We start from the raw sequence: 17,251 nt of genomic DNA on the forward strand, positions 1-17,251 counted from the left end.
CAAACCTGCGGCTTGGGAGACGTTGGACCTTCCAACAGGACAATGATCCGAAGCACACATCCAAGTCCACTAGAGCAGTGGTTCTCAAACTGTGGTACGCGTACCACTGGTGGTACGCAGAGCACCCCGCGGTGGTACGCCAGATGAACTCGGAAAATAAAAGATGCTTTGAGGTTTTTTTTTTTTTTACACAACACATTTTTTTTTATTAAAACAGAATTATGACAAGTCCTGAAATTCAGAAACTAAAAGGGATTACTCGTATTATGTGCGGAGAAAATGTCGCTAAACAATTCGACCTGGTGCATCTTTCAAACGACACGGTCACTCGCAGAATTGATGAAATGGTGGACAACGTCAGACAAACATTGACCGAGAGAATTAAAATGAGTAAATGCTTCTCACTGCAGTTAGATGAATCCATAGATGTCGCAGATTTAGCCAACTTGCTCGTTTACGTGCGATATGAGTATGAGGGCATGTCGCACGAAGACTTTTTGTGCTGTAAACCAACCACTACCAACACGAACTACAGGAGAACTACATTACAGGGTTGCCAACTTTTGACGTTCGCTTGGAGTGAGATTTTAACCTGGAGCCGGTGGCGAGTGTATTTTGTTGAGCGGGGGGTGGGGGGGGGCGAACGAAAGTTGGCAACCCTGACATTATAACATATGTGTGTAATGAGCAGGGTTGCCAAATGCGTGAGACACATGCATTTGACCGTCTTCACACGCCACACATCCGATTTCTCACGTCGACAAAAAAAATCTAGTTTATTTACCTCTGATCCACATCTATGATTCAATGAGTTACTAGTTCGCTCTGGCGCCAACCATCGTGATATAATACTTAATTCGTGTCCATTTTACATCCTCCCGGTAACAATTTACATTCGCCCCCCCCCCCCCCCCCCCCCCCCCCGTCAACAACTTAAACTTGCCAAACAGCTTTTTCTTTTTTTTTTTTTTTTTGGGGGGGGGGGTAGTATGTGGTACGTGGAGGTTTTTCGTTTGACAGTTGGTGGTACTTTGTCTAAAAAGTTTGAGAACCACTGCACTAGAGCATGGTTGAACATGAAAGGCTGGAACATTCTAGAGTGGCCATCGCAATCACCAGACTTAAATCCAATTGAGAACCTCTAGTGGGACCTAAAGAAGGCAGTTGCAGTGCGCAAGCCTAAGAATGTGACTGAACTGGAGGCTTTTGCCCATGAAGAATGGGCTAAGATACCCATAGGTCGCTGCAAGACACTTGTGTCAAGCTATGCTTCACGCTTGAAAGCTGTCATAACTGGAAAAGGATGTTGTACTAAGTACTAAAAAATAATGTCACTAGGGGGTTGAATAAAACTGATAATGATGTGAGCACAGTAAAGACATTTGTGGTTATTCCATCATAAATATTATGTTATGTTTGTCTAATTTATAAGTGCCTCTTTGATATAATTGTAAATAAGATGACTGAAATGATCAAAATCAATGTCAAACTGGCCAAAACACTTTATTTCAGTGGGGGTTGAATAAATTTGATCACAACTGTAGCTTAGCAGTGTGAGAGACAGGGAGCAGGGGCAAAGGTGAGGGGTCGGGAGGAGAGGTCAGTGAGGTGTCTGGGTGAAGGCACCACTGCACAAGGGGCCGCTGAGTTCTGGGGAGTGTTCACCATATACTCAATGCAAGTTCCCACGTATCAGTACTGGGATTAGTAAGAAGTGTGGATCAGTGTGCAGGCGTGTGGGCCGCTGGTTTACCTGAGAACAGAGTGTTGCTTCCTCGTGGAAATAGCCTTTCATGAAGTCGCAGTACTCTCGCGACGTGATCTCACACCTGCATACCAACAACAGCACAATACACACAGACAAAAAGGCCTTCAGTTGCTTCTCTTTTAAATATTATTGTATTCACCACTTAGCTGAAATCAAGTGTGTGTGTGTGTGTGTGTGTGTGTGTGTGTGTGTGTGTGTGTGTGTGTGGTCACCCTCACCTTCCCTTAGTTCCGATACAGCAGGGCCGGCCGGTGATGGTGCAGTCGATGTGGGGAAGATTGGTGTGATTCCCTGTGTTATATCTGGTGCAGATCTAGGACAACCACCAGAGAAGTCTATACTGACATTCAACACCAGACGTACAGGAGCTCCCAGAGCAGCTGTAGAGCAGTACTAGAGCAGCTGTAGAGCGTCCATAGAGCAGACGTAGAGCAGTCATAAAGCATCCATAGAGCAGTCATAGAGGATTCATAGACCAGTCATAAAGCATCCACAGAGCAGTCATAGAGTAGCCATAGAGCAGGTGCGGAGCAGTCATAGAGCAGTCAAAAAGCATCCATAGAGCAGCCGTAGAGCATAGAGCAGCCGTAGAGCAGTCATAGAATAGGCGTGGAGTAGTCATAGAGTGGCCATAAAGCAGTCATAGAATAGGCGTGGAGCAGTCATAGAGTGGCCATAGAGCAGTCATAGAGCAATCATAAAGCAGTCCCAGTAGATTGTCTCTGGGGCGACACTTACTGGCCACTTGGTGATGTCGTCAGGCCATTCGTGAGGTGACACAGAGGCTGGCTCCAAACAGATCCTGCACACAGCCCCCCACAGATGTTCTGTTACAAAGAGCAAAGGGCAACATTTCAGGCTGGACAAGACAGGTGCGCGCATCACCTGGGGTCCTGGTGGCACACGGAGCCATACTGTCTGAGAGCGCCCTCTAGCAGCGGGGCGCTGGGGTGTGCTGGCCACTTCACCCACTCGGCCAGCGTACTCTGAGGGAGAGAGAGAGAGAGAGAGAGAGAGAGAGAGAGGGAGGGAGGGAGAGAGAAAGAGAGGTAGAGGGAGAGAGAGAGACAAATAGAAAACATCAAACCAAATATAATGAAATCCAGCAAAATCAACCCTACTCACACTGTCTGTTCAAATATTTTCTTTTCAGCTGCATTTAAAGCAGTCTGCGCAACATATGAATTCTAACATATTATTTTTTAGCATATTAACGTCTGATCCCACTGCTGCGTTTAGAACTGTTCACATTTACCATATTTGGCAGACACTCTTATTCAGAGTGACTTACGCATGCTCCCTAGGAGTCTAACCCGTCACTTTGGTGTTGCTAGCACCACGCTCCACCACGCTCCACCACGCTCCACCACGCTCCACCAGGTGAGCTACAGGTGGAGCGGAACTCCAAGGTCTGCAGACAGCCCGAGCGGTCGTTGCGTACACAGCAGGCAGAGTTCCGCTCCAGATTGCGTTTCTGCTGGATCAGATCATGCACTTCCTGGTCCCGTCGCATACAGGGTGAGAATTTGGCTCCCAGATGGATCAGCGCCTCCTGGTGGTGTGGAGGGGAACAGCAGTGATGACAATCACACATTTACTTAATACATTTACATTTACGGCATTTGGCAGACGCCCTTATCCAGAAGCGACTTACATTTTTATCTCATTTTTTTATACAAGTGAGCAATTGAGGGTTAAGGGCCTTGCTCAGGGGCACCTCAGTCATGGCCTCAGGTCTGGGAATCGAACCTGCGACCCTCCGGTTACAAGACCAGTTCCCTAACCGCCAGGCCATGACTGCCCAATAATAAACACATTATCATTGATAGTGGGTCTGAAGATGGAATGAAACTCATCGTACCGAACTTGGTCCAATCCAAAAGTTCTCTTGCTGCACAAACTTCACATTCTCATAGACACCTTTATTTCTTAGAACCTTAACAAACAGCATATGAACAGTGTCAAAGCAGAACATCAGGTGGCCACACACACACACACACACACACACACACACACACACACACACACACACACACACACACACACACTATAAAGGCAACTCGTCCCAAAGTGGCTACACTCACAGAATCAACAGTCCTCGTGCTGGGAGAAACCCACGGGTGCAATGCCGTAAATACACACAGCCAAGATGGTGATGAGGAGATGGACAAACGTGATCCAGTAGGTGAAGAAAGGCCTGCAAGAATATTAGCTCAGTTACGCACTGTGTGACACCCTACAGGAAGATCAGCTCAGTTACGCACTGTGTGTGAAACCCTACAGGAAGATCAGCTCAGTTTACGCACTGTGTGTGACACCCTGCTGGAAGATCAGCTCACATACGCACTGTGTGTGAATCCCTACAGGGAAGATCAGCTCAGTTACGCACTGTGTGTGACACCCTGCAGGAAGATCAGCTCAGTTACGCACTGTGTGTGACACCCTACAGGAAGATCAGCTCAGTTACGCACTGTGTGACACCCTGCAGGAAGATCAGCTCAGTTACGCACTTTGTGTGAAACCCTACAGGAAGATCAGCTCAGTTACGCACTGTGTGTGACACCCTACAGGAAGATCAGCTCAGTTACGCACTGTGTGACACCCTACAGGAAGATCAGCTCAGTTACGCACTGTGTGTGACACCCTACAGGAAGATCAGCTCAGTACGCACTGTGTGTGACACCCTACAGGAAGATCAGCTCAGTTACGCACTGTGTGACACCCTACAGGAAGATCAGCTCAGTTACGCACTGTGTGTGACACCCTACAGGAAGATCAGCTCAGTTATGCACTGTGTGTGACACCCTACAGGAAGATCAGCTCAGTTACGCACTGTGTGTGACACCCTACAGGAAGATCAGCTCAGTTACGCACTGTGTGTGACACCCTACAGGAAGATCAGCTCAGTTACGCACTGTGTGTGACACCCTGCAGGAAGAACCAGAACCTGACCAGAACAACATGACATCTGCTCAGTGTTAACACCTCTCAAAGACGCCTGACATTTCTAGACCCACCTGTGATCATCCATGTCCTCGATCTGCCTCTTCACGTAGCTGTCGATGCGTTTGCGGTATGTGCGGTTGGTCAGTCGGCCCACCATGCCCAGCCCGTACGGCCTTTTCTCGCGGGCGAAGAGCTTCTTGACAGGCACAGCAATGCGCTGACCTCGCCGCTGCCCGTTTACGCTGACCACTTCCTGCTTCAGACGCACTTTGGGTGGCGCTGGCGTTCCTCTTTAACCTTCTCCAACCCTCGCTCAAGGGGCCTATCACAGTGCACACACACACACACACACACACACACACACACACCACACACACACACACACACACACACACACACACACACACACACACACACACACAGACTTCAGAGAGCATCTCCATTTCACAGGCTTGAGGGGATTAAAATTAACCTGGTGCTTGTTTGGCTGTAGTGTGAATATGACAGCACGCCCAAGTGAACAGGGGACTCCACCCACAGCTCAGGGACTCCACCCACAGCTCAGGGACTCCACCCACAGCACAGGGACTCACAGCATGAGGTGACTCCTCTCCAGTTCGCTCTTGTCCAGGCGCTTCCTGTCAGCTCTGACTCGTCCAGCTGCTTGCTGTCCACGTCCTTGCTGGTGGAGTCAGAGGGAGACTCGAACACCTCGTCGTGGAACGTTGACAGCTCCTCCTGCATCAGCACGTCCTGAGCACAGACACACCAATCCCCGCATTTGGGCACACGTGTGGTACAACGGAGGACCTTTAACGGGCAAACCTTCAACGGTACGCAGGCTTACCCTGGCGAAGAAGGAGGTGTCCAGCTCATCGGGGAAGTCCACCACGTCCTCCTCGATGAAGCTGGCGGGGGTGAAGCTACGTCTGTGAGCTCGCCGCACTGTGCTCTCTCGTAACGAGCGACCCTGGAAGATCACGCTCACAATGAACACGTACACGCCTGTGCGAACGCTCCGTACTACTACACATACAGTGAATCACTCAAACGTGAATCACTCATGGAAAACACAAGAATCTAAAATGAAGCATAACAATTTTCAGCTGCTTAGTATTGTAATATTGTATTTTGTTGTAATGTAATGTATGTTGTGTAAATGAATGCTGACAGGTAGAATAAATCTTTAAAACAGGATAATTTATATACTTTCTGATTCCAACTGTTCATTGTGCTGCATTCTGGATGAATGTCAAAACACATCAAGCATCTGTGCTATTTATAAACCTCTTCTTGTAAAACTGAAGGACAGACATACAGGACAATTGAATGCTAAGAAACACATCATGCTATTGGTATGTAGCTTGTTACTGTGGTCTTCATCATCACCATGTCTCTACGTCATCACTGTCAGAAAACATTTCTGACCACAATCACCTCCCTCCCTAAGTGATACATTTTAACAGCATTTATGTCATTAAAATACTTTGCTTGCAGTGTCTAGATTGTGTTGGTAAATGCAGACCAGTCAAAACGTGACTTCAGTAGATTAATCGTGTAATCATCTCCAGAGCCTCAGGGGACCGTGTGGGCCCCGGCGCTAAAGAGCCCCTCCGCCCTCGACGAGAGCTGCTTGGATTTTGCACATTTGACTTGTTCCCCTTGAATGCAACTAAGACTTCCTTCTGCCAATCAGTGAGCAGACGTGAACGCCGCATCATCAGTCCCCAGGACGTTTGGGTGATTGTGATTAAAGTGGTGTGTGAGCAGCGTGCGGAGCTCACCTTCACCAGTGCTGCCGCTGCCCGGAAGCTCATCTTGGCCACGGACTCACGCTTGCGTCGGCGTGGTATCCGGTTGAGGCCGGAGCGTGAGCTGGTGAAGGAGCAGAGGGAGGTGGCGCCAGGCGTGATGGGCGTGTGTGGTACGCTGTAGCCATCCACCTCATCGAACATACGGAAGGCCCGCCCTCGCGCCAGCGGGTCCACGATCTGATTGGATGCAGAAGAACCAATGAAACAGCTTACCCAACAGACCCAATCACTCAGCAGAATTGATGACGTTGAACGAACACCCCTAATTCTGTCCTATTACCCTGAATTACCCCGAGGTTCACACACACACACACACACACACACACACACACACACACACACCCTGCGCAGGGCGGGCCGGTACCTTGGGTATCCCGTGCTGGCTGGAGGGCACGTAGAGGGGTGGGGGGCGTCTCCGTGCTGGTCAGCGAGATGTTGTCCTGGCTGGGTAGCTCCATCTCTCGGATCACCTGCGGCTTCAGCTTGCCGTAGCGCAGACTGCAGTGGCGTAGACTCTTCCTCTGCCACTTCTGCGTCGCATCGCCATCCTTACTGACCCCCGAACCAGTCGGAGCCGTGCCCCTGGCGGCAAGCAAGGCGGCCTGTTCAGGCTCGGTTCACTGATCTCAGAACAGTCAGTGATGGCACATATTCACCCCGAGCTGGCTGTCCCCTGCGCTGGTGAGCTGGCAGTACGTGAGGGTGTGTGGCGAAGGCAGAGGGCAAGCAAAGCAGGGCCAGGGTGGGCAGCTGGGACAGAGAGTCTGGAAAAATCCAGCCAGCTAATGAGGGCATGTTCCAAGAAACAAGAAACAAGACAAGCGTGGAAGACCGTCAGGTGCTCGGAAGGGGAAAAGGGACCTGCCCAGACATGCCTCCAGACACACACACACTTAAAGTCCTTTCTTGTAGTGCAACCCTGCACACTTGTGCGCACACACCCACACACAACACCACACATCAAGGTTATAATAGTTTTGGATTTTTCATTATAGTTTTGTTTTTATTTAATTTCTAATTCAGTTAGTTTTCATTTGGTTTTAGAGCATGTTTGCTAGTTTTTATAATTTCTAAAAAGCTTAGTTTTAGTTTAGTTTTCTTTAGTTCTAGTATTACTTTTAGTTTTTTCATACTTTGGGTTATTTGTTGGTGCAGGATTCAAAAAGTTCAAAGTAAAATATTGTGTAAGGGAGCTTTTCCTTGCCACTGTCGCTTTTGGCTTGCTCATCTGGGATTTGGACCCATAGTATTGTTAACCTTGTAAATCCTGTAAAGCGCTTTGTGACAACATGTGTTGTGAAAAGCGCTATACAAATATATTTGATTTGATTTAATAAAAACTCATTAATACCATTTTAAAAAATGCATTCAATTAGTGTTGAACAACAAACTGTCCACAAAAACTGTAACAGTCCACAAGATAGCAGCCTTAAGTGCAAAATGTGTAATATTGCTGCTGAAAATTGCCAGACTAGGACAGACACGAACATAGGAGTGTAACCCTATTTTGGTTCGAGTGAAAAGCAAACTTTTTGAAGGCGATCCAGTCACACAGTCGCATGGACATCCAGTCTCAACACATTAACCAGTGCATCCTCCCACTTGCGGTTTAACTAACCAGCAGTTATTTGATCACTGGTGAAAACGGTCCATTATGGTTCTCCTTCCCGGTGCTACCCAGCTGAGATGGTGCTTCTCTTTTGGCGGAGCTACTCAGAAGTAGTTTGCCATGGTACTGACAGTTAGCCGCATTGTGTGAGTTTTGAGATTTGTGGGCTTTTTCCTCTTGAGAACTACTCCATATATTTTATCACCTGTTTCCACTACAAGGCATGTAATCTTTCTCATAGTCATATTAAAAAAAAAAATCCCAACTTTTGTTGTCGTAATATTGCAGGTGAACATGGCGAGCAGGAGCTGTAAACAAGAAACAACGTGATGGACCATGAGGTGCCGTACGCTTCTGTCAGCTAATGCAGAAGTTCTAGTGAAAAAAATAGTCCACAAGACTTATAAATAAATTGACAAACACGAAAACAAAGGGTATCTTATTTATAATTTCAGAACATGTAATACATTTACAGTTAGTTATCGTTTTATCTTTTAATTACCGTTATTTATTTCAGTTAACGAAAATGTTTTTTCATATCAGTTAGTTTTTTTCGTTCGTTTTCGTTAATACACACACACACACACACACACACACACACACACACACACACACACACACACTAAAGGATTGGCTGCCTCACTTTCAGCTCTGCTTTTTGACAAACATCTGATGAATTCTTCCTTCATTTCCGCTCTCTGTGATCCCCCCCCCCCCCCCCCCCCCCACCACACACACACACACATCCCGCTGAGATATAACTGCACACCGCTGCTCACATCCTCCCGTCGGAGTAACACGGAGTGTCTCGTACACGCCAACACACCAGCTCACACGTAACTGAACACTGCATCAAAGCCCTGGAATGATAATAGAATAAAACAACTCTCACAGGTCAGGCTCAGTAGATGGACCGTGATGCTAGATTGAAAAGCCCAGAGGGTCACCAACAACAAAATATCCACTAACACAACGATCAGGATTATATTACACTCCATCAAAGAGATTACAGTCTAATCTCCGCCCGGGAGACTCCCGCAACTGAACCACTCCGCACATGCTCTGTACAGTACGGCATCTGATATCTCCAGGACATCTGAGTATGTGGCTTTCACGTTCATTACTGACAGGTCATCGCACCAAAGGTCTTGGCACATCAGTAGTGAGCTGTCACAACTCATGAGTGGGTGTGTGCTGGGAGAAACCCTGGAACATGGAGGACCTGGAAATACCCCCTCTAACCACCCCCTCTCTGAAACACCCCCTCTAACCACCCCCCCTCTCTGAAACACCCCCTCTAACCACCCCCCCTCTCTGAAACACCCCTCTAACCACCCCCCCCTCTCTGAAACACCCCCTCTAACCACCCCCCCTCTCTGAAACACCCCCTCTAACCACCCCCCCCTCTCTGAAACACCCCCTCTAACCACCCCCTCTCTGAAACACCCCCTCTAACCACCCCCCCTATCTGAAACACCCCCTCTAACCACCCCCTCTCTGAAACACCCCTCTAACCACCACCCCTCTGAAACACCCCCTCTAACCACCCCCTCTAACCACCCCCTCTCTGAAACACCCCCCCCCCCCCCCTCTGACCTGGACCAGCTCAGTTTTGAAACAGGGGCTTACCAACATTTGTCTCTGGGGAGGGCAAACGTAGCCAGCCGGTCTGGGCACCGGGTGAGGATGCAGATAAATTACGTAGGAAATCGCTGTGGAGGGCGCAGAGGCTGAGCTCGCGCAGAGGCTGAGCTCGCGCAGCGTAACGGTTTCGAGGAACATGCCTGCCATAACGCGCCTCATTAGGCCGAAAGTATGCCAACAATGAAGTCAAACCTCCCCTCCATCATGTGCAGCAGCCCACGTGAGCTCATTCACGTGAGCCCGCCCACGTGAGCCTGCCTACAGCAGTCACAACAATGACACTATAACAGATGACTGACATAAGCCTGGGGGACCAGAACTGTGTGGCATGTTAACTAGCCTACAAATGCACTTTATGGTAAATTAGTCTTGTACCGTACCACAGAAATCCACTCAGGCATGTTATAAACAAAAAAGCAAGAATACACTGCCAGCACATCACATGACCTCTTCATGGGAGACCTCAGTATGGCGCTGGACAGATCAGGGCAGCCCAGAGGTGGGGGTGTTGGGCGTGGTGGGTGGCTGTACCTGATAAGGGTTCTGGAGAGAGACTGGTGTTTCCTGAAACTATGGCGTCCAGCGCGGTGACCCTTAACGGGCACTGTGTGGATCCGCTCAAAGTGGACCCTCCTGATGCTGTTGACGGGGTGCACGGGGAGAGGGGAGGAAGAGGAGGAGAACGACGGAGAGGAAGCAAGGACAGGGAGGAGAAGACAAAGAGACACAAAGAGAAAAGGCAAAGCAGCGTGAGAACAGCTAGAAGACGGCGTGTGAGGATCAGCGTGTGAGGATCAGCCCAAGTCAGCGTGTGAGGATCAGCGTGTGAGGATCAGCCCAGACTAGCGCTTGGCCTGGTGAAGCTCAGGAGTCCTGCGTGTGGACCTCTAATAGCACAGCACACATAATCACACCCAGCAGGCATGATGAAGAGCAGATGAGTAAAAGCATGGAGGGGTGTGGAGGAATGGAGGCTGATCACACACACACACACACAAACATACATACACACACACAAACACACACACACACACACCCCCATGGGCATGCGTGAAACACATGACCATAAAATGTGCACATATCAATGCATTCACACACATACACACGCTCACACATTTACACACACTGGCACACACACGCAGCTGAAGAAAGTTCACACACAGCTTCACAGTTCAGACTTGCAGCTGTGCTGGTTTCGTTTATCTAATGGAAGACTCTGCTGTTCATCTCATTATGTATGACGGATGTAGGAAGACATGCCAAGGACGACATCATCACACATGAGCCAGCACACACACACACACACACACATGAGCCTGCATACACATGCTCCTTACAAAACAACACAGTCCGTGCAAACAAGAGAGCCCAGCCATTCATAACTCCAAACACCCACAATGCAGCCCAACTACACAACACTGAGCCACACAAGAGCTATGAACGTGTTAGCTAGCATCCCCCTACGCTCTCAGCTACCTGGTAGATAGAGCATATGGACGACAGCATACACGAGAGCCTAGATCCTGTTATCATTGCTAGTACGTTAATGTTATAGAACAAAGGTATATACACTCACCGGCCACTTTATTAGGTACACCTTGCTAGTACTGGGTTGGACCCCCTTTTGCCTTCAGAACGGCCTTAATCCTTTGTGCCATAGATTCGAGAAGGTACTGGAAACATTCCTCAGAGAGTCTGGTCCATATTAACATGACAACATCACGCAGTTGTTACAGATTTGACAGCTACACATCCATGATGCGAATCTCCCATTCCACCACATCCCAAAAGTGCTTATTACAATCTTCTATTGTCCAATTTTGGTGAGCCTGTGCGAATTGTAGCCTCAGATTTCTGTTCTTAGCTGACAGGAGTGACACCTGGTGTGGTCTTCTGCTGCTGTAGCTCATCCATCTCAAGGTTGTGTGTTGTGCATTCAGAGATGCTCTTCTGCATGCCTTGGTTGTAACGACGGTTATTTGAGTTACTGTTGCCGTTCTATCAGTTCAAACCAGTCTGGCCATTCTCCTCTGACCTCTGGCATCAACAAGGCATTTGAGCCCACAGAACTGCTGCTCACTGGATATTTTCTCTTTTTTGGACCATTCTCTAGAGATGGTTGTGCGTGAAAATCCCAGTAGATCAGCAGTTTATGAAATACCAGCCCATCTGGCACCAACAATCATGCCACATTCAAAGTCACTTAAATCACCTTTCTTCCCCATTCTGGACCAGTTGGACAGGTGTACCTAATAAAGTAGCCAGTGAGTGTACACTATAACCCACAAGGTCAAAGTCCTACCAATATTTCCACTCTCCTGGTTTTGACACCAAAGTGACCTGCCAGTCACATTACAGTGAACTACCTGTTATTACAAAATCCAGTCTGGAGTCTGGAGTCTGGAGTTGAATGCATCTGAACTAGGTTGAAGATTGGTTGAAGAGGGGCACCATGCCATCATGCCACCAAGACAATAAGCAATAAGCAGCTTCCACTCTGTGCTACCAGTCACCTACCTCTTGGCTCCGCCTACCTCTGGGCTCCGCCTACCTCTAGGCTCCACCTACCTCTTGATGGTCTGTGTGATGGAGGTCTGGTGCTGCAGCGGAGGTCGCCGGGGGTCGAAAAGTTCACGTGGTGGCGATGGGAGATGTGAAGTTTCAACAGGCATGCTGACACTGCGGAGAAAGCCCTGCCTCTTTACCGGCTGAGAGAGAGGGAAGAGGGAGGGAGGGAGGGAGAGAGGGAGGGAGGGAGAGAGAGATATGATCCAGTAATGTTAAGATTCACATTCCCAGCATACATAATAGAGTGTTATGTAAATGAACTGATAGTTCAGGAGAGAAAGCAAGAGAAGAAGAGAGAGACTAAGAGAGGAAGAGAGGGAGAGAGAGAGAGAGAGAGGGAGAGGGAGAGGGAGAGAGAGAGAGTGTCCTGCACCTGAATGAAGGTGTGCGGTTCGTCCAGGGACGCCTGAGCAGTGGGAATGGTCAGTTTGAGCCACGGGGGTTTCTTCCTCTGCAGACTGCTGCTACTGTCACGCCTGGGTTCAGCCATGCCTGCCTGTCCACACGCCAGCCAGCTGCAGAGAGGGAGGGAGAGAGGGAGAGAGGGAGAGAGGGAGAGAGAGAGAGAGAGAGAGAGAGAGAGAGAAACCACACAAAACCTGAGTCACGGTAAGCACTGCACCAGAAGGTGGCACTATAAAATCATGAATCCAGCATGTAGAGCCACTGGCTGCAAGTGAAGAAGTGAAGTGAAGAAGCCCCCCAGATCTCCGCCTCTCTTAAAGCAGCCCTGCTCCATTACGGTCAGGTGAGTAGGTTCAGCAGTGGCAGTAGAAGCTCTAAACAGCAGCTTAGCTACACGTAGCCTCAGATTCCTATTCACATGACTGTGTGTGTGAATTTGTGCTTGTGTGTGTATGTGTGTATCCTTCATGGGTCTGCAGTGGGTTTTGTATGAGACCACTGCTAGTAGGATCCAGGCAGTGAGGAGTGTGTGTGTGTGTGTGTGTGTGTGTGTGTGTGTGTGTGTGTGTGTGTGTGTGTGTGTGTGTGTGTGTGTGTGTGTGGAGAGTGTAGTGTGACAGAAACTTTCAGCAGTGCTCCAGCCTCAGGGAGGGCCGAAGGCTTGAAGGAAACACCACCTAGCAAAGACCTAAAACACTAAAGTCTGGAGAACAGGATGTGTAACTTCATCTGAGATGAGCCTGAGGAGAACAGGCATGAGTACGGGATGAAGAACGTCCTGCCCTGCATCCTGCCCTCGTACAGATCAGGACAGTCAGAGCTGCGAGCCGATCACAGAGCCAAACTGGGCTCTCGTGTGCTCTCATCTCTGGGAGTTCACCGCATCTGGTCTGAGTTACACGCAGCACGACGCAGCACTGGCCCAACACCCCCCCCCCCCCCCCCCCCATGTCCCACTGAGCATGGTCACCTAATGGTGAGAATCTCAAAACCTCAAATCACATGAGGTGCGGGAAGGTCACACACAAAACAGAGCTTGAAGTCCAGACAAACAGGCCTTTCTCCACAGAGGTGTGTCAGGTTGAGTGGTTACACAGTCATTTTAAGAAGCTAAGTTAGTCTAGCTCTAACGCCACAGATATTGAAAACGTAATTCACATCCAGCAGTAGACAAGTATCAACGTATCTACCGTCTTGGCCCTGTGATGGACCTCAGGACCTGATCTGTGAGACGATGGAAGCAAATACAGAGGGCAACGCTGTGCAGACGATCTGAAGCACCAGCTCGGTCCACCCATGAGAACCTCACGCCTTGCAGTGGAGGAATGTGGAGCAGATAGCATCTTCTCATCGGCCCTGCGCTGACCGTGTGGGATAATGGCAGCAGACGCGAGCAGAGCGAGGCCCGGTGGAAACACAACACTCGTGTCAGCTCAGGTTGTTGCTTTCCCAGCACTGCTCTCCAGAACTCAGCCAGGAGGCCTTACAGGAACCATCTCCCCACCCCCATTATCTGCCAAGCTCTTCCTGTAAACTCAATGACCACAAACCTCTTCCAGAAGATCTCTTAGGTCAGGAGCTTGGCTCTGTTTGCCTGGCTCGTGTCTGATGGAGAGGTGGTGTGCACCGTTCGATGCTGGAGTCTGGAGACATGGTCACACCCTGTGAGAGACCACTGAAAACATCTAGATGAGGATCTGGACTGAAAGGATTCCTTTCTGTTCACTGAGTGGAAGCAGACCACCAGCTCCATTTAGTGCGTCCGGCCTGCACCACTCGTCTAATTGCTTCCCCTAATGAGCCCAGAATGTTCACGCTGAATCTCCAAGCCACGATGCAGACGCCCGGCCAAGATGAGGTCCACTGCTGCTCAGAGACGAGATGCCTCGCTCTGCCCGCCTCTGCAGCAGAGACGTTTTCCTATCAAGTAACACTGCGTCTCAGTACTGGTGCTTCTTGCATGGCCCAGATTCATTACAGCACCCGGGGCTAAACCACTGCAGTGGGACAGTTTCGAGATCTCTGCCCTGACACTTCTTCCTCCGGCTCACAGCTGAAGCCCTCCACCATCTGACGGCCTCTTCAGCATCCTGTGAGATCCCGCTCACAGCAGTGTTGGCGGGCAGCGGCGTCCTGGGCATTGGACGCTGGGTGGTCTCGCACTCCAGGAGACACCAAGACCAGACCTTGGAACGCCAGCTGCATGGATTTCTGAGCCTCTCTCAGTACCTCCTCTGCAAACCCAACGCCAACAGCTGGTGTCTCTGAAGGCATGGAGGGTACACACTGGGGCCACTGGGGAAGTGGGGGGGGTAAGCACTGGGAGTGCTGGGAGCATTCTAAGTCTCATGCCCCCTTACACCTGAATTGTTTCAGGAACTCTCAGGAAGGAGTGTGTACAGTCTAAGGCACTGCGCTGATAGCCGCGGGGGGGGGGGGGTAGATATCCTTGGACAGCACATCAGCCTTGCAGTGGGAATGATTGGATCAAGTTCTGTTCTTGGCCCCCATCCAAGGTATCTGGCTTGTGTCATCTTTGAAGGTTTTGACTCAAGATTTATGCTCACACACACAAGAAAGGAAATGGCCCCATTCAATACACATAATAGCTTTGGAAAGGTCACTTGTACCACAAGTTATGTGACATATACAGATTATAATAGATAAAAAGCACTTTTGTGGCAGTAGTCGGGATATCGGCGAAGAATTCAGAGCTGACCCAGACTTTTTGTTGCATTCCAATTTCTGTAACAGGACCCAGTCTGACAGGCCCATATCTGAGTGTGTGGTGCATTTAATTTCTAAAAACACGCCCCGGTTGATACATGGCCTTGGAGATGTTTGTTTTGACGGTCAGATTAAAATCTGGTGAAAGAAACCTTCACCTCCCATCTCAGTCATGCTGGAGGTGATTAGCATCCTGCACTTTCAGTCCCTCAGGCTGTTACTCTGGTAGATAATCCTTCCTGTGCTGTGAATGAGAGCATTTAAAACAGGCAAAGCAAGGAAATGTGGTCCTTCACAAATCAGCCAGTTATTTCTTTAACTTTTAGTCTACCAGGAAGTCGCAAAGAATCCTGTGTGTGTTTGAGCAACGACAATCAGACAGGAAATGGTAAGAGGGGAGCTGATTATCTACGGCCACCTTAAACACAGGCAGCAGATACACTGTCTGCTAGAACCAAAACAAGTGAAAGTTTAGGGGTGTTTATAGGCCAGTCAAATCAAACAGGCCTCTGAAAGGGAATTACTCACGCGTGATGGCTGAGGACTACAGTGATACTAATAATGCACACAGTAGCATTTAGCGTAGCCTCTGAGGTGCCTTCTGTCCTGCCTGTTTGAAAGAGCTCAGATGCGGGAGCTTGGAAGAGGGGGCGTGTCCTGGTGAACTCTCCATTGTGTCAATTTCAGCAACCCTTATGTTTCCTCTTGCTATCTCACAGCAGCGAAGACAAATGTTCCCCACAGTGTTTTCTTAATAGAAACTTCCTGTATGACATTTCCCATCATTTAAGAGTTAAATAGAGCTCTTGCAGAGTGATGTTTTTCGCTCGATGAGGTCTGACATAAAAAGAAGAATAACTAAATCAAAATTCCCAAAGAAAGGATCGCATTCATGAAGTATTACAAAGGCCGAAGGAGGAATGTGTGTAGTTCATCTCTACACCATTTCAGATATGTCAATGTCTGTGGCTGAGTAAACAAGAGGTTCTCACACGACACATTTATATGATGTGGAGAACGGAAGCTTCCAGGGTCCAAGCCCACCTGCTGTGACTGACCTTCCTCTAGACAGCAGATCTTTTTTATGGGTTTCTTGAATGATGTCATGGGAGCTGCTAGCTGTTACGCAGACGTGCCTCTCAACCACGGAGCCCTTCTAGAACTCCAGTTCTACAACCTCTAGAATTGCTGATGTCTTCTAGAATCCGATTTAAACCCAGAAGGCAGGATCATTTTTCATTTAGTGTTACCCTTAGATAGCGCCTTCAGTCAAACTAACTCCTTAAAGCCGTCATTTCCACGAGGGTCCTTGTGGGGTAAGATGATCTGAATGTCTAATTGTGTCTGTCATGTGAACATTCCAGGAGAAACACACTGAGGGTGAACTGAAGCATCGAATCTGGTCCCACCAGCACACACGGTAGTGCAGGTTCCCAGCGCTGCACAGCTCACTGGATATGTGGGTCTTGTGACACTCATTCAGGGCTGTACATTATTGGGGCTGACAGGTCTGGCCAGAAAAGCCTTAGGGATGAGGTGGAAAGAGCAGACTAGCAAATACAATGATGGATGGGCTCATCAATCTGTATGTGTGTGTGTGTGTGTGTGTGTGTGTGTGTGTGTGTGTGTGTGTGTGTGTGTGTGTGTGTCTGTGTGTGTGTGTGTGTGAATACACCAATGGATGCTTCCTCTCTCTCTCTCTCTCTCTCTCTCTCTCTCTCTCTCTCTCTCTCTCTCTCTCTCTGGAGAGACAGAGAGAACATCTATCCA

The 17,251-nt window shown here is 48.9% G+C and overlaps 1 protein-coding gene across 1 annotated transcript in view; it reads right to left on the reverse strand.

Moving 5' to 3' along the window:
- Positions 1–17,251, reverse strand: part of rhbdf1a (rhomboid 5 homolog 1a (Drosophila)) — a 35,053-nt gene that overhangs the window by 4,564 nt on the left and 13,238 nt on the right. The window contains 19 exon segments of the mRNA XM_077009312.1: positions 1,754–1,829; positions 1,987–2,081; positions 2,507–2,570; positions 2,654–2,752; positions 3,139–3,320; positions 3,630–3,704; positions 3,853–3,864; positions 3,866–3,965; positions 4,786–5,002; positions 5,005–5,036; positions 5,308–5,347; positions 5,350–5,467; positions 5,562–5,684; positions 6,499–6,705; positions 6,893–6,937; positions 6,939–7,110; positions 10,313–10,420; positions 12,350–12,489; positions 12,723–12,864. Of these exon segments, the coding sequence (XP_076865427.1) occupies positions 1,754–1,829; positions 1,987–2,081; positions 2,507–2,570; positions 2,654–2,752; positions 3,139–3,320; positions 3,630–3,704; positions 3,853–3,864; positions 3,866–3,965; positions 4,786–5,002; positions 5,005–5,036; positions 5,308–5,347; positions 5,350–5,467; positions 5,562–5,684; positions 6,499–6,705; positions 6,893–6,937; positions 6,939–7,110; positions 10,313–10,420; positions 12,350–12,489; positions 12,723–12,839 (2,022 nt within the window). The 5' untranslated portion in view covers positions 12,840–12,864.

This window comes from Brachyhypopomus gauderio, chromosome 6, assembly GCF_052324685.1.
Source record: "Brachyhypopomus gauderio isolate BG-103 chromosome 6, BGAUD_0.2, whole genome shotgun sequence".
In the NCBI taxonomy this organism is placed as follows: Eukaryota; Metazoa; Chordata; class Actinopteri; order Gymnotiformes; family Hypopomidae; genus Brachyhypopomus; species Brachyhypopomus gauderio.